The 21,089-nt window shown below is 52.4% G+C and overlaps 1 protein-coding gene across 7 annotated transcripts; it reads left to right on the forward strand.

Moving 5' to 3' along the window:
- Nucleotides 1–39: 39 nt before the first annotated feature.
- CDC25B (cell division cycle 25B) lies at nt 40–20,225 on the forward strand. 7 transcript variants are annotated; one of them, XM_016937379.4, is made up of 16 exons: nt 40–266; nt 11,737–11,864; nt 12,521–12,572; nt 14,397–14,438; nt 14,575–14,611; nt 14,856–14,978; nt 15,084–15,206; nt 15,367–15,501; nt 15,834–15,914; nt 16,036–16,212; nt 16,393–16,488; nt 17,022–17,084; nt 17,220–17,318; nt 17,516–17,649; nt 18,680–18,791; nt 18,932–20,225. In XM_016937379.4, the coding sequence occupies exons 1-16, from the start codon at nt 259–261 to the stop codon at nt 19,070–19,072; spliced, it is 1,551 nt and encodes a 516-aa protein (XP_016792868.3). In that variant the 5' UTR covers nt 40–258; the 3' UTR covers nt 19,073–20,225. The 7 variants fall into 7 exon arrangements, with proteins under 7 accessions (XP_016792868.3, XP_016792869.3, XP_054530748.1 ...); XM_001162751.8 differs by lacking the exon at nt 40–266 and adding an exon at nt 9,837–10,846; XM_016937380.4 differs by lacking the exon at nt 15,834–15,914 and having other exon boundaries at nt 76–266.
- The last annotated feature ends 864 nt before the right edge of the window (nt 20,226–21,089 follow it).

The raw sequence follows: 21,089 nt of genomic DNA on the forward strand, positions 1-21,089 counted from the left end.
GCCGCCAGGACATACCGCGGGGGGGCGCTGCGGCCTGCTGGACCTGCCCGTGCTGCGGCCTCCGGCGACCCGGGCGGGGACGCGGTGCATCGCTACTGCGCCCGGCGGACAGCGACTTGCTGCTCAAAAAGAATAAGAACCAGGGTTTTTGTTTGTTTGTTTGTTTTTAATTAAGGTAAAAATAACGCACTTTTTTTTTTTTTGCGGAAACTGAAAAATTCAAGAAGTTGAAAAACGCTTTTCACATCACCTGGAGAGATGCACAGGTAACATTTTGATACATTTCCTTCCAGTCTTTTCTCTAGATGCATGTCGTTTTCTTTTTAAAAATTTATTATATAAAACTGGCATCAGACTGTATATCTGGCATCTCCTGCTGTTTTACCTGGCATCAAGTAGTGAGAATTTTGCCATATCGGTAAGTATCATTGCCAACACGCTTTTTAATGATTGTGTAGCATTCCAGCTATGAAGGAACACTAGCGTATGTAACCTATTGTTACACACTTAAGTTATTTTTAAAATCAGCATTACAGTTGTAAATCTATTTGATGGTGCTAATGACATTTTTAAAGTTCTAGTAATCCCACAACCCATAGATAAACACTCATAACATCTTGGTGTGTCACTTTCTGGGCTTTTCCATGCATATAGCCATAAATGTATGTGTTTGCACTTACAGAAATAACATCATGTATATACATAAGTGTGAATCCCTGAAGCCTCCTTCTCCTGCAGCAAAACAGTAAAATGCCAAGCTCTTAAAACAATGAATGTATAGCTGTGTTTCTAAAAATCTCTTAGGGCAGCACTAAGGGGAACTCCAGCATTGGCAGAGGGGAAGGCTGTGACCCAGGGGGACAGGCTGAGGACCTGGGGCTGGATGAAGCTGTGGGTGAGTGTAGACAAAGAAGAAAAGAGGACCAAGGACAGTGCCCTGGGTAAGCTGTGGGTGAGTGTAGACAAAGAAGAAAAGAGGACCAAGGACAGTGCCCTGGGTCCTCCAAGGTTAAGGGCTCAAGAAAGAGGCCAGGTGCAGTGGCTCACGTCTGTAATCCCAGCACTTTAGGAGGCCGAAGCAGGCAGGACCACCTGAGATCAGGAGTTCAAGACCAGCCTGGCCAATATAGTGAAACTCTGTCTTTACTAAAAATACGAAAAATTAGCCAAGTGTGGTGGCGCTCACCTGTAGTCCCAGCTATTTGGGAGGCTGAGGCAGGAGAATCGCTTGAGCCTGGGAGGCAGAGGTTGCAGGGAGCCAAGATCATGCCACTGCACTCCAGCCTGGGCAAAAGAGTGAGACTCCATCTCAAAAAAAAAAAAAAAAAAAAAAAAAAGAAAGAACCAAATAGAGACTCTTGAAGTGGAGGAGCCCCTGAAGCAGGAGAAAAACCAGGCTACTGTGGCATTCTGGAAGCCAAAGGAAGAAAGTGTTTACTTATTGCTGTTTTAGTGCAAATTTCTGTTTTCGTATGTTTCTTGGCCATTTGAATCCTGTGAATTTTCTAGTCATATCCTTTGACCATGTGTTTGTCTTTTTCTTGACTTTTAGGAGCTCTTTACATGCTCTGAAGAAAAGATCTTGTTAAGTATGTTGCAAATGTTTTCTGCCTGTCTGCCACTTGTCTAAGTTAGTTTAGGGAATCTTTTGGATATGAGAAGTTTTTAATCTTCAACCTGTCAATTTTTTCCTTATTGCTTCGGGGTTTTGTGTCTTACTTAGAGAGGACTTCCCTATCCCTGAGATATAAAAGATATTCTTTTAATCTCAAGGTCCAAAAGAACACGTGGGAGACTTTTCCAAAGCACTGCTTGGCCCAAGAGGAGTGTGTGGTCACTGGGCAAAAATGAATCTAAGATTACCTGGATGAGAACTCCTTGCCATGCATCTTTTCTTTCTTTCCTCTCTTTCATCCCTTTCCTTGTTTCTTTCCTTCCTTCCTTCCCTTCTTTCTTTCTCTTTCTCTCTTTTCCTTCCTTTCCTTCTTTCTTTCCTTCCTTCCTTTCTCTTCCTTTCCTTTCCTTTCCTGTGGCCCCTCCTTAGTGCCATACAAAGGGCATTGGCACAATCACTTCTAGGACAGAAAAGCCACGCCCATCATATGCTGATATCATAGCCATTTCCAGATACCTCATCTACCCTTTGCCTGTAGCAGTGCACGGAGCCCATTTCCATCCCCTCTCAAGTGACCATTTCCCCCAGCAATCCATCTGAGGCCCTGGGCTTCCCCACCTCTTTCTGTAAGTCCCAGCTTTCTGCTTTTAGGACTGTTTGGGAAATCCATAACTCACCTTCTCTTCTTTTGGTCCAGCCTGCCCAAAGCTGTCCTTCAGGCCCCTCAGCAAGCTTTCCATTCTCCTTTTGTTTATTTGAGACAGGGTCTAGCTCTGTCACCCAAGACGGAGTACAGTTGCACGATCATAGTTCATTGCAGCCTCAGTCTCCTCAGTAGCTAGGACTACAGGCATGAGGCACCATGCCTGGCTAATTTTTAATTTTTTTTTTTTGAGACGGAGTCTCACTGTGTTGCCCAGGCTGGGAGTGCAGTGGTGCGATCTCAGCTCACTGCAACCTCCTCCTCCCTGGTTCAAGCAATTCTCCTGCTTCAGCCTCCTGAGTAGCTGAGATCACAGGCGTACACCACCATACCTGGCTTAGTTTTGTATTTTTAGTACAGACAGGGTTTCACCATGTTGGCCAGGCTAGTCTCAAACTCCTGACCTCAAGTGATCTGCCTACCTTGGCCTCCCAAAGTACTAGGATTACAGCCGTGAGCCACCTTACCCGGCCAAAAAATAATAATAAATAATAAAAATAAAGAGAACAACATTGGGCGCGGTGGCTCATGCCTGTAATCCCAGCACTTTGGGAGGCCGAGGTGGGCAGATTATGAGGTCAGGAGATCGAGATCATCCTGGCTAACACAGTGGAACCCTGTCTCTATTAAAAATACAAAAAATTAGCCGGGCATGGTGGCGGGTGCCTGTAGTCCGAGCTACTCAGGAGGCTGAGGCAGGAGAGTGGTGTGAACCCGGGAGGTGGAGCTTGCAGTGAGCGGAGATCGCACCACTACACTCCAGCCTGGGCGACAGAGCAAGACTCCGTCTCAAAAAAAAAAAAATTAGCTAGGCATAGTGCCTTGCGCCTGTAGTCCCAGCTCCTAGGGAGGCTGGGGTGGGCCGGAGGATCACCTGAGCCCAGGGGCATGAGGCTGCAGTGAACTATGATTGCATCACTGCATTACAGCGTGGGTAACAAACTTTGTTTTGAAAGAAAGGAGGAAAAAGAAAGAAGGAAAGAAAGAAGGAAAGAAAAGGCAGAGCTTGCAGTGAGCCGAGATTACGGCACTGTACTCTAACCTGGGTGACAGGGTGAGACTCCGTCTCAAAAAAAAAAAAAGTTTTATTAAGATATATTTCAAAAAGCATACAATTCACCCATTTAAAGTGTACAGTTCACAGATATGCTCAACTGTCACCACAGTCCATTTTGGAATATCTTTTTTTTTTTTTTTTTTTGAGACCAAGTCTCACTCTGTCGCCCAGGCTGGAGTGCAGTGGCTCAATCTCGGCTCACTTCAACTTCAACCTCCGCCTCCCAGGTTCAAGAAACTCTGTCTCAAAAAAAAAAAAAAAAAAAATTTGCTTAAAAGTTAACATCTCGGGCTGGGCGCGGTGGCTCACGCCTGTAATCCCAGCACTTTGGGAGGCTGAGGCGGGTGGATCACGAGGTCAGGAGATCGAGACCATCCTGGCTAACACGGTGAAACCCTGTCTCTGCTAAAAATACAAAAAAATTAGCCGGGCGTGGTGGTGAGTGCCTGTAATCCCAGCTACTCGGGAGGCTGAGGCAGGAGAATGGGGTGAACCCGAGAGGTGGAGGTTGCAGTGAGCTGAAATCATGTCACTGCACTCCAGCCTGGGTGACAGAGCAAGACTCTGTCTCAAAAAATAATAATAATGATAATCAAAAAACTTATACCTGTTCTTTGAAAAATGTTTTAAAATACAGAACATTTTGAAGATAAAAACATTTAATCAACTTTATTTCCACCACTCAAAGAATATCCTTGTAGAATGTTTTCACATGCATATTGTGTGGTTTTTTAAATTTTATTTTATTTTTTTTTTGGAGACAGAGTCTAGCTCTGTCGCCCAGGCTGGAGTGCAGTGGCGCGATCTCAGCTCACTGCAAGCTCCGCCTCCCAGGTTCATGCCAATCTCCTGCTTCAGCCTCCCGAGTAGCTGGGACTACAGGCGCCTGCCACCACGCCTGGCTAATTTTTTTGTATTTTTTCGGCAGAGACGGGGTTTCACCGTGTTAGCCACAATGGTCTCGATCTCCTGACCTCGTGATCCGCCCGCCTCGGTCTCCCAAAGTGCTGAGATTACAGGCGTGAGCCACCGCGCCTGGCCATGCATATTGTGTTTAATGGGACTACACTTGGCATAATATTTTGTAGCCCATATTGTGAACATCTTTTCATGTCAATAAATAGCTACATCAGTGAATTTCACACTTTTTTTTTTTTTTGAGACAGGGTCTCGCTCTGTCACCCAACCTGGAGTGCAGTGGCTCAATTACTGCTCACTGCTTCACTGCTGCCTCAGCCTCCCAGGCTAAAGTAATTTTCCCACCTCAGCCTTCAGGGTAGCTGGGACTACAGGCACCCACCACCATGGTGGGCTAATTTTTGGGTTTTTTTTGTTTTTTTGGGTTTTTTTTGCTTTTTTTGAGATAGAGTTTCACTCTTGTCACCCAGGCTAGAGTGCAATGGTGCAATGTCAGCTCACTGCAACCTCTGCCTCATAGGTTCAGTCATTTCTCCTGCTCAGCCTCCCAAGTAGCTAGGATTATAGGCGCCAACCACTATACCTGGCTGATTTTTGTATTTTTAGTAGAGACAGGGTTTCACCATATTGGCCAGGCTGGTCTCAAACTCCTGACCTCAGGTGATCCACCTGCCTGGGCCTCCCAAAGTGCTGGGATTACAGGCGTGAGCCACCACACCTGGCCTAATTTTTGTATTTTTTGTAGAAACAGAGTTTCACCATGTTGCCCAGGCTGGTCTCGAACTCCTGAGCTCAAGCGAGTCTTCCTCCTTAGCCTCCCAAAGTGCTGGGATTATAGGCATGAGCCACCACCCACACTTCTTTTACTCTAGGAACCTTTTGTTCAGAAGTCCATTTGCTATGATCTCAATATGTAGTCTTTCAATAATGAGCCCCTACCAAGCAGGCATCCCCACCTGACTGCCCGTTCTCCTTAAAGGTTGCATGTATTGCACAGTGCAGAGGAATCACCTCCCCTATTGAAGACAATAACTCAATGAACATACATCTGTGTGTACTTTTATCATCTCCTTAAGAGAAATGCTGAGAAGTGGGATATTAGGGTCAGGGGCCAACTTTGGTCTTGAACCAAGGTCCTGGGAGCCTGGGAGAGGTAAATGATTTAGTCCTTGTCCTTCAATAGTCCAGTCAGCTTGAGACGAGATTCAAGAAAGGGAAAAGGAGATTTCAATACTTAATGCTACTGGGTGTGGTGGCTCATGCCTGTAATCCCAGCACTTTTGGAGACTGAGGCTGGTGGATCGCTTAAGCCCAGGAGTTCAAGACCAGCCTGGGCAACATGACAAAACCCAGTCTCTCCAAAAAATACGAAAATGTGCCAAGCATAGTGGGATGCGCCTGTAGTCACAGCTACTCGGGAGGCTGAGGTGGGAGGATTGCTTGAACTCAGGAGACAGATGTTGCAGTGAGCCGAGATTTAACACTGCCCTCCAGCCTGGGTGACGGAGAGACTTGGACTCAAAACAAAAACAGAAAACAAACTAAATGCTGTGCCTCCCATCAGTTCCTCCCTAGGAATTCATCTTGTAGATAGCACACAGACACATAAGGGCATACTTACTGCATCATTGTAAAAGCTAATATCCTAAATGTTCAGCATTAGGGGCTTGAGTAAATATATATTGTTATGGTACTAATATGGATCCATCTCCAAGTAAGATGAAGAAAGGTATAGAACAGTGGTTTTTATTTTTATTTATTTATTTATTTTTGAGACAGAATCTCACTTTGTCACCCAGGCTGGAGTGCAGTGGCACGATCTTGGCTCACTGCAACCTCCGCCTCCTGGATTCAGGTGATTCTCCTGCCTCAGACTCCCAAGTAGCTGGGATTACAGGCACACGCCACCATGCCTGGCCAATTTTTGTATTTTTAGTAGAGACAGGGTTTCACCATGTTGCCCAGGCTGATCTTGAACTCCTGACTTCAGGTGATCCACCTACCTTGGCCTCCCAAAGTACTGGGATTACAGGTGTGAGCCACCATGCCAGCCTAGAACAATGTTCATATGCTGTTTGTATATTCTTTAAAATACAGACGGATTTACGCTTGTAAAGATATAGACCTGCAGCCACTAACCCTAAGTGGCCATTGAACTATTAATTTATTTATTTTATGTTTAGAATCAAAGTCTCACTCTGTTGCCCAGGCTGGAGTGCAGTGGTGGAATTATGGCTCACTGCAGACTCAAACTCCTGGGCTCAAGCTATCCTCCTACCTCAGCCTCCAGAGTCACTTGGATTTTTTGTTTGTTTGTCTGTTTTTGAGACGGAGTCTTGCTCTTTTCGCCCAGGCTGGAGTGCAATGGCATGATCTAGGCTCACTGCAACCTCCGCCTCCCAGGTTCAAGCGATTCTCCTGCCTCAGCCTCCCGAGTAGCTGGGATTACAGGTCGGTGCCACCAGGCCAAGCTAATGTATGTATTTTTAGTAGAGACAGGTTTTCACCATGTCGGCCAGGCTGGTCTCAAACTCCTGACCTTGTGATCCACCTGCCTCGGCCTCCCAAAGTGCTGGGATTACAGGTGTGAGCCACCGTGCCCAGCGAGTCACTTGGATTATAGGCAGGGGCCACCATACCGGGCTAAGTTTTTAAAAAATGTTTTGTAGAGACAAGGTTTCACCATATTGCCCAGGCTGGTCTTGAATTACTAGCCTCAGGCAATTCTCCTGCATCAGGCTCTGGAGTTGCTGGGATTATAGGTGTGAGCCACAGTGCCAGCACTATTGAGCCCTTTAAATGTTGCAAGTACAAATTGAGATGTGCTGGGGGTGTAAAATGCATATTAGTTTGAAGACTTGATATCCAAAAAAGTATGTAAAATATCTCATTAATTTATATTGATAACATGTCAAATAATATTTTGAATACATTACATTGAATAAAATATTACAGTAATTTCATGTTTCTTTTTTACTGTTTTAAATGTGGCTACTAGAATATTTTAAATTATGTATGTGGGCCAGGCGCGGTGGCTCACGCCTGTAATCCTAGCACTTTGGGAGGCCGAGGTGGGTGGATCACCTGAGGTCAGGAGTTCGAGACCAGCCTGGCCAATATGGCAAAACCCTGTCTCTACTGAAAATACAAAATTGGCCAGGAATGGTGGCGGGCACCTGTAATCCCAGGTACTCGGGAGGCTGAGGCAGGAAAATCGCTTGAACCCAGGAGGCAGAGGTTGCAGTGAGCCGAGATCATGCCACTGCACTCCAGCCTGGGCAACAGGGCGAGACTCCATCTCAAACAAACAAACAAAAAAACCCAGAACCCCTCTGTGGTCTTGCCCACCTCCCACCTCACTGGCCCAGAGGTGACCTGACTCTGGGATTTCTGGCTTTTTTTTTGGTTTTAGAGAATTTTATTTTATTTTTTTATTTTATTATTATTATACTTTAAGTTTTAGGGTACATGTGCACAATGTGCAGGTTAGTTACATATGTATACATGTGCCATGCTGGTGTGCTACACCCATTAACTCGTCATTTAGCATTAGGTATATCTCCTAATGCTATCCCTCCCCCCTCCCCCCACCCCACAACAGTCCCCAGAGTGTGATGTTCCCCTTCCTGTGTCCATGTGTTCTCATTGTTCAATTCCCACCTATGAGTAGAATATGCGGTGTTTGGTTTTTTGTTCTTGCGATAGTTTACTGAGAATGATTATTTCCAATTTCATCCATGTCCCTACAAAGGACATGAACTCATCATTTTTTATGGCTGCATAGTATTCCATGGTGTATATGTGCCACATTTTCTTAATCCAGTCTATCATTGTTGGACATTTGGGTTGGTTCGAAGTCTTTGCTATTGTGAATAGTGCCGCAATAAACATACGTGTGCATGTGTCTTTATAGCAGCATGATTTATAATCCTTTGGGTATATACCCAGTAATGGGATGGCTGGGTCAAATGGTATTTCTAGTTCTAGATCCCTGAGGAATCACCACACTGACTTCCACAAGGGTTGAACTAGTTTACAGTCCCACCAACGGTGTAAAAGTGTTCCTATTTCTCCACATCCTCTCCAGCACCTGTTGTTTCCTGACTTTTTAATGATTGCCATTCTAACTGGTGTGAGATGGTATCTCATTGTGGTTTTGATTTGCATTTCTCTGATGGCCAGTGATGATGAGCATTTTTTCATGTGTTTTTTGACTGTGGGATTTCAAGGGATTCAATAGTATAATGCCTGCCCTGCCACATACACCCTGTGCAGATGTATATTGGCTGGGTTGGGGGTGGGGGGATACCTGTTGTGTTTATTTTGAAAATGCAAATCTCGGGGCAGTTTTTTTTCTGGTTTTTGGGCTGGGTGGCTTTACAAGGACACTTCCCCCTTCCCTCTTGGCACTAAGGGCAGTCACATCCTCACTGGAAGTAGTGGCTGGAGGTCCAGGGCATGACCCCTGACCCAGGGAGGATGAACCGGAAATTCAGTCTTGCAGAGCCCTCTGCACAGCACAGGAGCTGGGCAAAATTTGGAGAAAAGGAAAGGTCACGTTCCCACCTTGGCCACCCCTCTCAGGTGGGGCTGGGGTCTTCCCCTCCCCTTCAGATGCATTGGCCCACCCAGCCCCCCATCACCAGGCCCTCCCTTTTGCCACCCCCATCCAATGCACCTTGGGTCTGGGTGGCTGGGACTGCACGAGAAGGGGTGCTCCTGCCTTGCTGAGCTGCAGCCCGCCCCCCGCACCACCACCCGCCCAGCCAGAGGCCACTTCTAACCTGGAGAGACAGGATGCAAAAGCTGCTCACTACCCACTGGCTTTTGGGTGCAGCCTTCAGGCCTCTTGTTCCAGGAGGCCTGGAAAACGAGCGGGGCTGGAAGGCATTTAGATAATTGGAAGATGGGCCGGGCACAGTGGCTCGTGCGTGTAATCCCAGCACTTTGGGAGGCCTAGGTGGGTGGATCACGAGGTCAGGAGTTCGAGACCAGCCTGGCCAATATGGTGAAACCCCTGTCTCTACTAAAAATACAAACATTAGCTGGGCGTGGTGGCGCGCTCCTGTAGTCTCAGCTACTCGGGAGGCTGAGGCAGAAGAATCGCTTGAACCCGGGTGGCGGAGGTTGTAGTGAGCAGAGATCACCACTGCACTCCAGCCGGGTTGACAGAGGGAGACTCCATCTCAAAAGAAAGAAAGAAAGAAAGAAAGATAATTGGAAGCTGCTCCGCTTAAAACGAATGACAAATTCAACCTCTGTGGTCTGGTCATCAAAGAAACACCAATTAAATAATATGGTGCCATTGGCACCAAGTTAGCCAAATCATCAATGGGCGTGATACTTAATTCGCTTCTCTGGTTGCTGACACCCTCCTCGACCCCCAGCCGCGGAAATCCATTCCTAGTTCCACCGTTTAGAGCCTCTCCTGGGGCTGCCGCGAAAATTGGGCCGGTTGGGGTAACATCTAACCTGGGGTCCCCCGAAAGAGCCCATCAGTTCCGCTTGGGGGCCCCACTGCCCTCCCACCTCCTACGCTGGGCGCTCCGCCTGCGAATGACGTTTTGCTGCTGCTCAGTGCAGCCAGTCGCGGAGGCGGGGAGGCTGCGCGGTCAGAGGCGCCTGGAGCGAGCGAATCCTGGCCCACCGCCTGCCCAACCGCGTGACCTTGATTGAGTTAATGAACTTCACGCCTCAGCGTCCAGGTCTGTAAAATGGAGTATCTAACGCAGACCGTACAGCCCAGCTGGGTTTAGCAAACTTCCGGGAGCCAGTTGGAGCCTCTCCCCGTCCCTAGCGGTGATCCCAGGTGACGACATGCCGCGGGGGATCCTGCGGAGGCCACCCTAGGGCGTTGCTGCTGCCTTTGGGAGTGTGGAGCTCCAAACCATGTCGCGAGAGGCGGATTTTGGGAGGCCAGGATCCTCGCGCCAGGGGATGTGCGAGGGTGTGGGATAAATCTTAATTCCTCCGGCCCACCCAAAGCCTGGAAATCCAGCCTCCGCGCCTCTTGCCCTGCGGGCCCCGCCCTCAATCCCGCCCTCATCTAACCCGCTACCCCATTGGTGGCGTCCGGCGGCGCGGCTGCTGTTATTTTTCGAATATATAAGGAGGTGGAAGTGGCAGCTGCAACTAGAGGCTTCCCAGGCTGGTGCCTGAGCCCCGCGTCCCTCGCCCCCCGCCCTCCCCGCATCCCTCTCCTCCCTCGCGCCTGGCCCTGTGGCTCTTCCTCCCTCCCTTCCTTCCCCCCCTCCCCCTCGCCCGCTGCCTCCCTCGGCCCAGCCAGCTGTGCCGGCGTTTGTTGGCTGCCCTGCCCCCGGCCCTCCAGCCAGCCTTCTGCCGGCCCCGCCGCGATGGAGGTGCCCCAGCCGGAGCCCGCGCCAGGCTCGGCTCTCAGTCCAGCAGGCGTGTGCGGTGGCGCCCAGCGTCCGGGCCACCTCCCGGGCCTCCTGCTGGGATCTCATGGCCTCCTGGGGTCCCCGGTGCGGGCGGCCGCTTCCTCGCCGGTCACCACCCTCACACAGACCATGAACGACCTCGCCGGGCTCGGCAGGTAGGACACCCCAAGGAGGCTGCATATGGGGGTGAGAGGCTAGGTCTGGAGTCCTGGGCCTCCGGGAGAACTGGGCATGGTAGTCGAATCCAGGAGGTGGAGTCCGGGGAGGCATCCTGAGCAGTGGAGAGGTACGCCCTTGTTCCTTCCTAGGGGCCCAGGACCTGGGAAGTGAGACCTGGGCTGTGCCCCCCACACCTCCAGGTGACCTGCTCTCAGTCTGCACAAGCCTCTCCAAATCTTCTTTCCCCTCACTCCCTCCTCCCTCATTGTGCCTCCACCACGCTGCCTCCGTAATCTCTGCCCGGATAGCCACCATTTTGCCCCAGGATGGGAATCTCAAGCCTGGAGAGGGAACTTAAGGGTGGCAGAGCCGTGGAGCACTCACACATCCATGCCCCTGCTCCCTCCACCCCAGTTTTGCCCCCAGAATTAAGACAATTAATTAAACACTGATCCTGCTCCCTAAGTCTGCAAGGGGAGAGCTGGGTTGTTCCAGTAGGAGAACCTGGTCTTGGTCCATCCTTCAGGAAGGGTCCTGGAAAGGTGGGGGTCTGACAGTTTAGGGGAAGGCTCTCTGGGGCGGCTCTGCTAGACCACCAACCCTTAGGCTGGCCTCCAGCCAGGCAGCCTTGCTCACACCCTGGGCTCACCTTTCCCTGCACCTGAGAGGACCTTTCCTAAACCAGTCAACGAAGAGAAGACGCTTTAGGGCCTCTGTAGAATGAACCTGCCTTGACCTGAGAAGAGGCGGCCCTCAGGGCCATTGCTTTCCCAGTGTAGTGTTTCGCTCAGTTCTTTTCTCAGCAAGGGAGTGGGAACGTGGGCTAGCCAGGCCTTGAGCCCCACGTTTACCTTTCTCCTTTCCCGGGTCCCTGTTCCCTTCCCAGCGAAACCCCAAAGAGTCAGGTAGGGACCCTGCTCTTCCGCAGCCGCAGCCGCCTGACGCACCTATCCCTGTCTCGACGGGCATCCGAATCCTCCCTGTCGTCTGAATCCTCCGAATCTTCTGATGCAGGTGAGGCCCAGGGGAGCCTGGGGAGATCTGCCTGTGCCAGGAGAGTTTGTGGGGGCTGCCTGGGCCTCCCAATTTCCCTGCCGATCAAACTAACATCCTCCCCACAACCTGGTGGGCCCAGGAGCCTCTCCCCCACCCTCCACAGAGATGGGAGGAAGACACACCTCTTGTGGGGCTCACCACACCCAACGCGGACTGGCTGAGTGGATGAGAGGGTGGGGCCCTCTACGGAGATGAGATCTTACCTATGTAAAACGACGTTCCAAAGTTCCTAAACCACAACCCTACCTGGGAAGCACCCAGGGCTGAGAGTTGGTCTTTAAAACATTCTTAGCCTATAACCTCTTCTTTAAAAATCTGTTGTCTCTTCTAGAACAAATTATTTTAAACCAGTTCAAGAAAAATGCTTAGTGAGCATTGTGGTTTAAAGACGCATATGAAGGAATTTCCATAGTAAACAGGGAGTGGAGCCCTGTACCGTTTGGGGGACGATGTGTCAGCTCTCAGGGTCCATGGTTGGGTTTTTGTTTCATTTTCTAATGTGTCAAAGTCCAAACTAGAAACTGTTTTTTTTTTTTTTTTCATATTGGGACATGGTGGGGGAAAGAATACAGAAAGTGCCACTACTTTCAAACCAAGGTGCTCTGTCCCCTCAGGTCTCTGCATGGATTCCCCCAGCCCTATGGACCCCCACATGGCGGAGCAGACGTGAGTAGAGAAGGGAATGTGTACTTCCAAGCATTCAGCACCTGTCTTTAAGAATCCTAGTTCTACCATAAATTCACCGGGGAGGCCTGGGAAAGCAGACAGACCATGGGGTGGCTTCAGGATCCCCATGGCCGGGGGCTCACTGACTTTCTCAGGCTTTGGCATTCTGCTCCCTGTCTCAGAGAAGGATCTGCTCTCATGGGAGCCAACCGAGTGTGGGCTCAGGGCCAGGGATAGTGGGGACAGTGGCCACTGGGAGAGCAGATACTAGACTACAGCCCATGTCTTGCAGGAATACAAGCCCAGCGTATGTCCCGTTTTTCTTTCTTGCCTATACCCATTTTTTTCTGTGAAATATTACAATTTAAAAATATGATCCAACTAATTCAAAACTTTAACTCACTCTAGGCCAAACAAAACACAGTTGCCTGCAGATTGATTTGGCTCTTGGCCGATCAGCAACCTCTGACTTTGATGACACTTGACCCTCTGGCCAGCCCTGGTCTAGGCCCTGGTCTAGGTCCTAGCCCTGGTGCAAGGGAATGGAGAGAGAGTTGGTGGGCTCTGGCCTGGACAGACCATCCCCTTGGCTGTGGGCATGGGTGGTGTCTTCCAGAGCACAGCTGTTCCCATCCAGTTGTTAAAGCCCAAGCAGCGGGGCAGCTGCCAGCCATTAGTAGGGACAGCTGGGCATCTCTGGCCTCTGCTGGGGACTGTGGCTTTGGGTTTAGGATAGTGACTTGTCTTACCTCCCATTGCCTTTGATCAGACTGGGTTGGGCTGTAGATTGGTTCACAAACAGGAAATGGGGAGAGGATTGGGTGGGGTTGGGGGACTGCAGGTTGGTTTTGGTGGCAGCACAGAGCAATCTTGCCCTACCCCCAAGGCCCATGTGCAAGCCAATGAAATTGGTCATCCCTGATGCCAGGTTGGCTGGGCACAGCAGCCCCCCCGGGGGGGCATCCCCCTCATACTTTATCCCTGAGTGGTTCCCTGCCCTGCACCTGCTCTGACAGTTATACAGAGTTTCTCAGAAGCTGTGTGTGTGTGTGTGTAGATGCACAAAAGCTCCGCGTGGCAGGTGGTCTCCTGTAACACGGCTGGGGGGGCGGGGCCTCAGAGGGAACATGTGTTGGAATTCCTTGCCTGCTGGCCTCTTCTAAGGCAGGAGGAGGGGGTGGGACAGAGGCTGGTCCTGGAAAATTCCACAGGAGGGAGGAGAGGATGTGAGCCTGCACGTTTGTCACTGGGGGTCTACTGTATCAGACTGGAGCTGATTGGGGGAGCCCTAAAGCAGGCCCCAGTCCTCGGAGGACCGGGAGCCAGGCCAGCTCCTCACAGGGGAGAGGAAGCCTAGCCTTGCTGTTGTCCAGGCCCTGGAGACACCCACATTGCTGGGTGCCCCTGGCCTATCATAGGATGGATGGATGCCTTTCCTGGCAGCCATATGGCCCCGCTGAGGTGATTTGCATACAGGTGGAAGGCCTGGTGCAGGCTGGCGAGACTGTTGCCTTGGTGACGCCTCCCTGACCCTGACCTGCCCCAGCTGTCTCTATCACTGCCATTCTCTGGGCTTTCTTTCATTCAGGGCAGCCTTTAAAATTCCAAGCTGCCTCTTATCTTCCCCCTCCCCAATACCTGGGCCCCCTGATGGTGGGCGTTCTTCCTACCCCACCCCTTCCACTGCCTTGAACCTTGGCCCTTGTCTTTGCCCTTACTCCCCCCTGGACTGGAGACCTGGTGCTGGGGACTGGGGACCTGGTGCTGGGGTGGGTGATGGGTGCGGAGGGAGCATGGGTTGCATGGGACCCTTCTCTGTCCTAGGTTTGAACAGGCCATCCAGGCAGCCAGCCGGATCATTCGAAAGTAAGTGTTCCTGGGCCTCTTCCATCTACCACAAGCTTTCCCTTAGGACGTACAGGGCTCCAGAAGGGCATGCTGCATGCTCTCGGTCCCTGCCCTGCCTCTCCCAGCTCTCACCTGTCCCCATTTCCTCCTGTAGCGAGCAGTTTGCCATCAGACGCTTCCAGTCTATGCCGGTGAGTGTCTTCGAGGCCTGACTGAGGCTTAGGCATGCTAGCCAGGCATGGGGTAGATGAGCAGGATGCATCCAGGGATCACCTCCCAGCTGGGTGTCCCCAGGCAGGCTGTAGGAGATGGGGTTTCAGAGGTAGGTAGGTAAGTGGGAGGAGCTGGAGGAGAGGTGGAGAAGGTGGGGCCTGGGCTCGTGCCGGAGGAATGCAGCCTTCATTCCTCTGCCTGTCGCCCTGCCTGGCTCTCTAGGTGAGGCTGCTGGGCCACAGCCCCGTGCTTCGGAACATCACCAACTCCCAGGCGCCCGACGGCCAGAGGAAGAGCGAGGCGGGCAGTGGAGCTGCCAGCAGCTCTGGGGAAGACAAGGAGAATGTGCGCTTCTGGAAGGCCGGGGTGGGAGCTCTCCGGGGAGAGGAGGGGGCATGCTGGGGTGGTTCCCTGGCATGTGAGGACCCTCCTCTCCCATCTTGGCTGCAGGATGGATTTGTCTTCAAGATGCCATGGAAGCCCACACATCCCAGCTCCACCCATGCTCTGGCAGAGTGGGCCAGCCGCAGGGAAGCCTTTGCCCAGAGACCCAGCTCAGCCCCCGACCTGATGGTACATCCAGAGAGCGGACCCCTGGGAGGGGCCTGGGGAGGCAGCCTCGGAGAAGAGGAGGGTGGCCCTGAACCCCCAGGCACTGGGAACTTTTCCTCAGGAGGATGGGGGCGGGAACTATCTCCACCTCTAAGTCTGTGTCTGTCTGTCATGTGGACAGTGTCTCAGTCCTGACCGGAAGATGGAAGTGGAGGAGCTCAGCCCCCTGGCCCTAGGTCGCTTCTCTCTGACCCCTGCAGAGGGGGATACTGAGGAAGATGATGGATTTGTGGACATCCTAGAGAGTGACTTAAAGGTAAACAGCCTTGTCCCACCAGGCCCCTACCTTCCTATCCCTGGGTTCGCCCAAAAGAAGAGAGCTCTGAGCCCTTGTGGCAGGACCGTGACGTCATTCCAGTGTCAGAAGAAGAATTTGAGGTAACTGAGTCACAGCCTAACCTCTGGCCAATGAGAGAAGAGCAGGTGGCTGGTGCCACAGTGGAGGGCGGTTTGGAAGGTAGGGGAGCTTCTCACCCCAACCTGGAGTTTGCCAGGGAAACAGGGAAGGCTGTGCTGGAGGATTCCGGGACTGGAGGGGTTTGGCCTATGCCTGTGGGTGTGACCCTGTCCTTGCTAATCTGGCCTCAGGATGATGATGCAGTTCCCCCAGGCATGGAGAGTCTCATTAGTGCCCCACTGGTCAAGACCTTGGAAAAGGAAGAGGAAAAGGTGGGCCTCTGGGGTGGCCCCCTCCGAATTTGGAGGCATGGGGTCCAGCCTACTCTCCAGTGGATTTGAGGGATGGGATGGGGCCTGGGCACCCTGATCCCTAACCTGCTGTCCCTGCCAGGACCTCGTCATGTACAGCAAGTGCCAGCGGCTCTTCCGCTCTCCGTCCATGCCCTGCAGCGTGATCCGGCCCATCCTCAAGAGGCTGGAGCGGCCCCAGGACAGGGACACGCCCGTGCAGAATAAGCGGAGGCGGAGCGTGACCCCTCCTGAGGAGCAGCAGGAGGCTGAGGAACCTGTGAGTGCCTTCCTCCTGGGGTTCACTTTGGCATGCACCTGGGCAGCCACCCGCTTGGCTAAGTTTGTGGCAGAGGGCAGGTGGCAGCCTGGGCATGGCAGAGAAAGGGGGTACCAGCCAGACAGAGCACTGAGGGGCAGCCCCACCCTGACCCTGGCCTCCATCTGACTCACTTTCCAGAAAGCCCGCGTCCTCCGCTCAAAATCACTGTGTCACGATGAGATCGAGAACCTCCTGGACAGTGACCACCGAGAGCTGATTGGAGATTACTCTAAGGTACCTGCAGCAGCGAAGGGGGTACCTTGGGGGCTTGACCTCTTACTGACTAGGGGTCCTCTAGCCCAGGGGCTGCTTGGGTTCCTCCCTTTCTCCCCGGAGCCCCCCTTTTCTTTGTCCTTTGTATCTTTTCATCCGTTGTTCTCACATAGACTCCTCCCTCTGGCCCTCCTTGTCTCCTGACTCCACCTCAAGTCAGTCCAGGCATCTGTTGAGTCTCCATCTTATTTCCAAGCTCATACCTAGCTTGGAACCCCCTCATGCCTCACCTTCGGGCTTGGCAGAGGGTAGGGAGCAGAGTGTGGAGTTCATCTCTTCCACTTCCCTTTTTCATTTCTCTTTCCCCTTGGAAGGTTGTTCCCTGGGTGTCAGACCCAAGAGGTGCCTCTCAGTTGCCATGGGAACCAGAACTGAATTTGAAGGCCAAAGCAGGTGTGGCCTCTGATTTTGGGAATGAAACTTCATTCTTTTAGGCTCCTGGTCTTACCAATTTAACTTTCTCCTCTCTCCCGCATCCCTTCCCTTCCCTTCAGGCCTTCCTCCTACAGACAGTAGATGGAAAGCACCAAGACCTCAAGTACATCTCACCAGAAACGGTAAACAGCGTTGCACCATTTTCTAGGCACATTTGGGACTGTAGCTCCATTGTTGACCTTCCCTGGGGACAGGCTAGGGCCACCTGCCAGCTGCCAGCCTGACCTGCCGGAACCAACCCCCATGACCTCCTACAGATGGTGGCCCTGTTGACGGGCAAGTTCAGCAACATCGTGGATAAGTTTGTGATTGTAGACTGCAGATACCCCTATGAATATGAAGGCGGGCACATCAAGGTAAGATGGGGCAGTGGGGAGAGGCCCTGAAGATCCCACCTGGTTTAGGTCCTTGCTTTGCCAAGAGGGTGAATGGGTGGAGGACAGGTGCCCCCTCTCATGGGGAGGGTTCCTACTAAGAGAAGGACAGCGACTGCAGGGGGAGGGCCCTGACTCCCGGACCCGGGGCTGTGCCTGACCTCTGGCTCCTCTGACAGACTGCGGTGAACTTGCCCCTGGAACGCGACGCCGAGAGCTTCCTGCTGAAGAGCCCCATCACAGCCTGTAGCCTGGACAAGAGAGTCATCCTCATTTTCCACTGTGAATTCTCATCTGAGCGTGGGCCCCGCATGTGAGTCCCAGCTCCGCCCAGCCAGCTAGTGTCTGCCCTGGCCTTCCCTGCCGAGGCTCACAGGTGCTGGCACCATTGAGATGGCCAGGGGTGCAAGTCCAGGTCCTCCTCTGTCCCATCTGATGGCCTGGAGCTGACCTCAGCCCCACTTCACTGTGCATGGTACCCGCCTCCCATCTCCCTCACTGTCCTGCCTATCAAGCCTCATGTCCACCCCACATCCATTACTGCCACCCTCAGAAAATTTAGTTCCAAGTCTCTAGCGGTGTCTTTCTCGAAATCTAAGGGCCGCTTGTCAGTCCCCAGTACACGGACCCTCCCCATGTTCAGTGCTGTTAGGTCTCCATTAGAACCTCTTCCATTGGCATCCACAGCACCTGGGCCTCCCTGGCTGAGCTCCTTCTGTCACTATTCCTGTTCTGCCTGGCCATCTGTCCTCCCACCCCTGCCTCCTCCTGGGTTGCCACTGGTCCATATGACTGCTAGTAGCTCCCCAGCCTGGCCTCACCCCTGTGGTGGGAATCTGCAACCAGACGCCCCTTACAGAGTCGCATCCCTGCGGCCCTCCCAACTTCTCCAGGCATCCCAGCATATGGCACCCACCTCCACCTGGGCACCGGGCCTGGGCACTGGCTTCAGTCTTGGGTCCTCCTCCTCCCTTCTCCCCACCACTGATCCTCACCAGGTCTTGTCCAGGAGTGGCCCGAATGGATCCCTTGAATTTGGCCCACTTGTCTCCTCTCCTGCTTCTCCTTTCCTGGTCCAGGCACAGATATCTCTAACAAAGATTGTGCAACTGCCTTCTAGAAACGGAGAGTTCATCCCCTTGATTTTACCTCCTTCCTTCCACCTCCCCACCCTCTTCTGTAGCCAGAGTGATCTAAAAGTGTTCTTGTGGTTACATTCCTGTGCTCTAAAGCTTTCTGTGGCTCCCCAAGGCCCTCAAAGGAGGGGACATGGGGGATAGGTCCCATGATGTACAAGCCACTGCATGCCCCACTCTGACCACACCCTGCCCATGACGCCCCAGGTGCCGTTTCATCAGGGAACGAGACCGTGCTGTCAACGACTACCCCAGCCTCTACTACCCCGAGATGTATATCCTGAAAGGCGGCTACAAGGAGTTCTTCCCTCAGCACCCGGTAGCGTGGGTGGGGAAGGCCACAGTCTCTGTGTGAGGGTTGGCTTGGCCAGGCTGGAGCCATGGGATGGGGGGTGGGAGGGTTGGGTCCCTGCCAAACTTACCCATTCCACTGCATTGACCCCTCCTGTCCTGCCCTAGAACTTCTGTGAACCCCAGGACTACCGGCCCATGAACCACGAGGCCTTCAAGGATGAGCTAAAGACCTTCCGCCTCAAGACTCGCAGCTGGGCTGGGGAGCGGAGCCGGCGGGAGCTCTGTAGCCGGCTGCAGGACCAGTGAGGGGCCTGCGTCAGTCCTGCTACCTCCCTTGCCTTTCGAGGCCTGAAGCCAGCTGCCCTATGGGCCTGCCGGGCTGAGGGCCTGCTGGAGGCCTCAGGTGCTGTCCATGGGAAAGATAGTGTGGGTGTCCTGCCTGTCTGCCCCAGCCCAGATTCCCCTGTGTCATCCCATCGTTTTCCATATCCTGGTGCCCCCACCCCTGGAAGAGCCCAGTCTGTTGAGTTAGTTAAGTTGGGTTAATACCAGCTTAAAGGCAGTATTTTGTGTCCTCCAGGAGCTTCTTGTTTCCTTGTTAGGGTTAACCCTTCATCTTCCTGTGTCCTGAAATGCTCCTTTGTGTGTGTGTCAGCTGAGGCTGGGGGAGAGCCATGGTCCCTGAGGATGGGTCAGAGCTAAACTCCTTCCTGGCCTGAGAGTCAGCTCTCTGCCCTGTGTACTTCCCGGGCCAGGGCTGCCCCTAATCTCTGTAGGACCCGTGGTATGTCTGCCATGTTGCCCCTTTCTCTTTTCCCCTTTCCTGTCCCACCATACGAGCACCTCCAGCCTGAACAGAAGCTCTTACTCTTTCCTATTTCAGTGTTACCTGTGTGCTTGGTCTGTTTGACTTTACGCCCATCTCAGGACACTTCCGTAGACTGTTTAGGTTCCCCTGTCAAATATCAGTTACCCACTCGGTCCCAGTTTTGTTGCCCCAGAAAGGGATGTTATTATCCTTGGGGGCTCCCAGGGCTAGGGCTAAGGCCTGAATCATGAGCCTGCTGGAAGCCCAGCCCCTACTGCTGTGAACCCTGGGGCCTGACTGGTCAGAACTTGCTGCTGTCTTGTTGCGGATGGATGGAAGGTTGGATGGATGGGTGGATGGCCGTGGATGGCCGTGGATGCACAGTGCCTTGCACACCCAAACCAGGTGGGAGCGTTTTGTTGAGCATGACAGCCTGCAGCAGGAATATATGTGTGTCTATTTGTGTGGACAAAAATATTTACACTTAGGGTTTGGAACTATTCAAGAGGAAATGTCACAGAAGCAGCTAAACCAAGGACTGAGCACCCTCTGGATTCTGAATCTCAAGATGGGGGCAGGGCTGTGCTTGAAGGCCCTGCTGAGTCATCTGTTAGGGCCTTGGTTCAATAAAGCACTGAGCAAGTTGAGAAACCAGCATTGTGTCCTGTGGGGCCCTGGGCAAGACCCCAGCAGCCCGCCAGTGGCGGGATTGGGGTAGGGGACAGGGTCAGCAAAGGCAGGAAGAGTTGCTGGAGAGGTGCCCTCATGCTTTTGTCCCTTCTCCCAATGTCTTCCATCTCTTGGGTGACACTCCTGCCAGGACTTTGGATTCAATCCCTCCTTCCCCTCACCTGGCCTCCCAAGCACTTCTAGGCTTGCCCTTCCTAAACTCGGCACCAAAAGGCAAGAGTGACCTCATCACTCAAGGATCATCAATGGCTCCCCATTGTCCTCAGGATAAACTTAAAGCCAGCTGCAGTGACTCACGCCTGTAATCCCAGCACTTTGGGAGGCTGAGGTGGGCAGATCACGAAGTCAGGAGTTCGAGACCAGCCTGGCCAATATGGTGAAACCCCATCTCTACTAAAAATACAAAAATTAGCCAGGCATGGTGGCACACACCTGTAGTCCCAGCTAACTGGGAGGCTGAGGCAGAAGAATTTCTTGAATCTGGGAGGCAGAGGTTGCAGTGAGCTGATATTGCGCCACTGCACTCCAGCCTGGGCAGCAGAATGAGATTCCGTCTCAAAAAAAAAAGAAAAAAAAACTCCTGGCATGGCCTTTTGAGATTTGGGCCCTCGCCAGCCTCATTCCCTCAAGAAATTGGGAAAGGGCCAATCTGGGAGCACAGGCCAAACCCAGATCTCTGAGGAAATCCTCCCTGAATACCACTGCAGGTGACCCTCCCCCCAGCCCCCCACACACAAATGGGAGCTGTGCAATGGGAGGGACTCCTTTGCATCTGTATATATAAGATGCTGTCTTTGACACAGTGCACACACATGTCAGGCATGA

The sequence above is a fragment of the Pan troglodytes genome, chromosome 21 (genome assembly GCF_028858775.2).
Source record: "Pan troglodytes isolate AG18354 chromosome 21, NHGRI_mPanTro3-v2.0_pri, whole genome shotgun sequence".
Taxonomy (NCBI): domain Eukaryota; kingdom Metazoa; phylum Chordata; class Mammalia; order Primates; family Hominidae; genus Pan; species Pan troglodytes.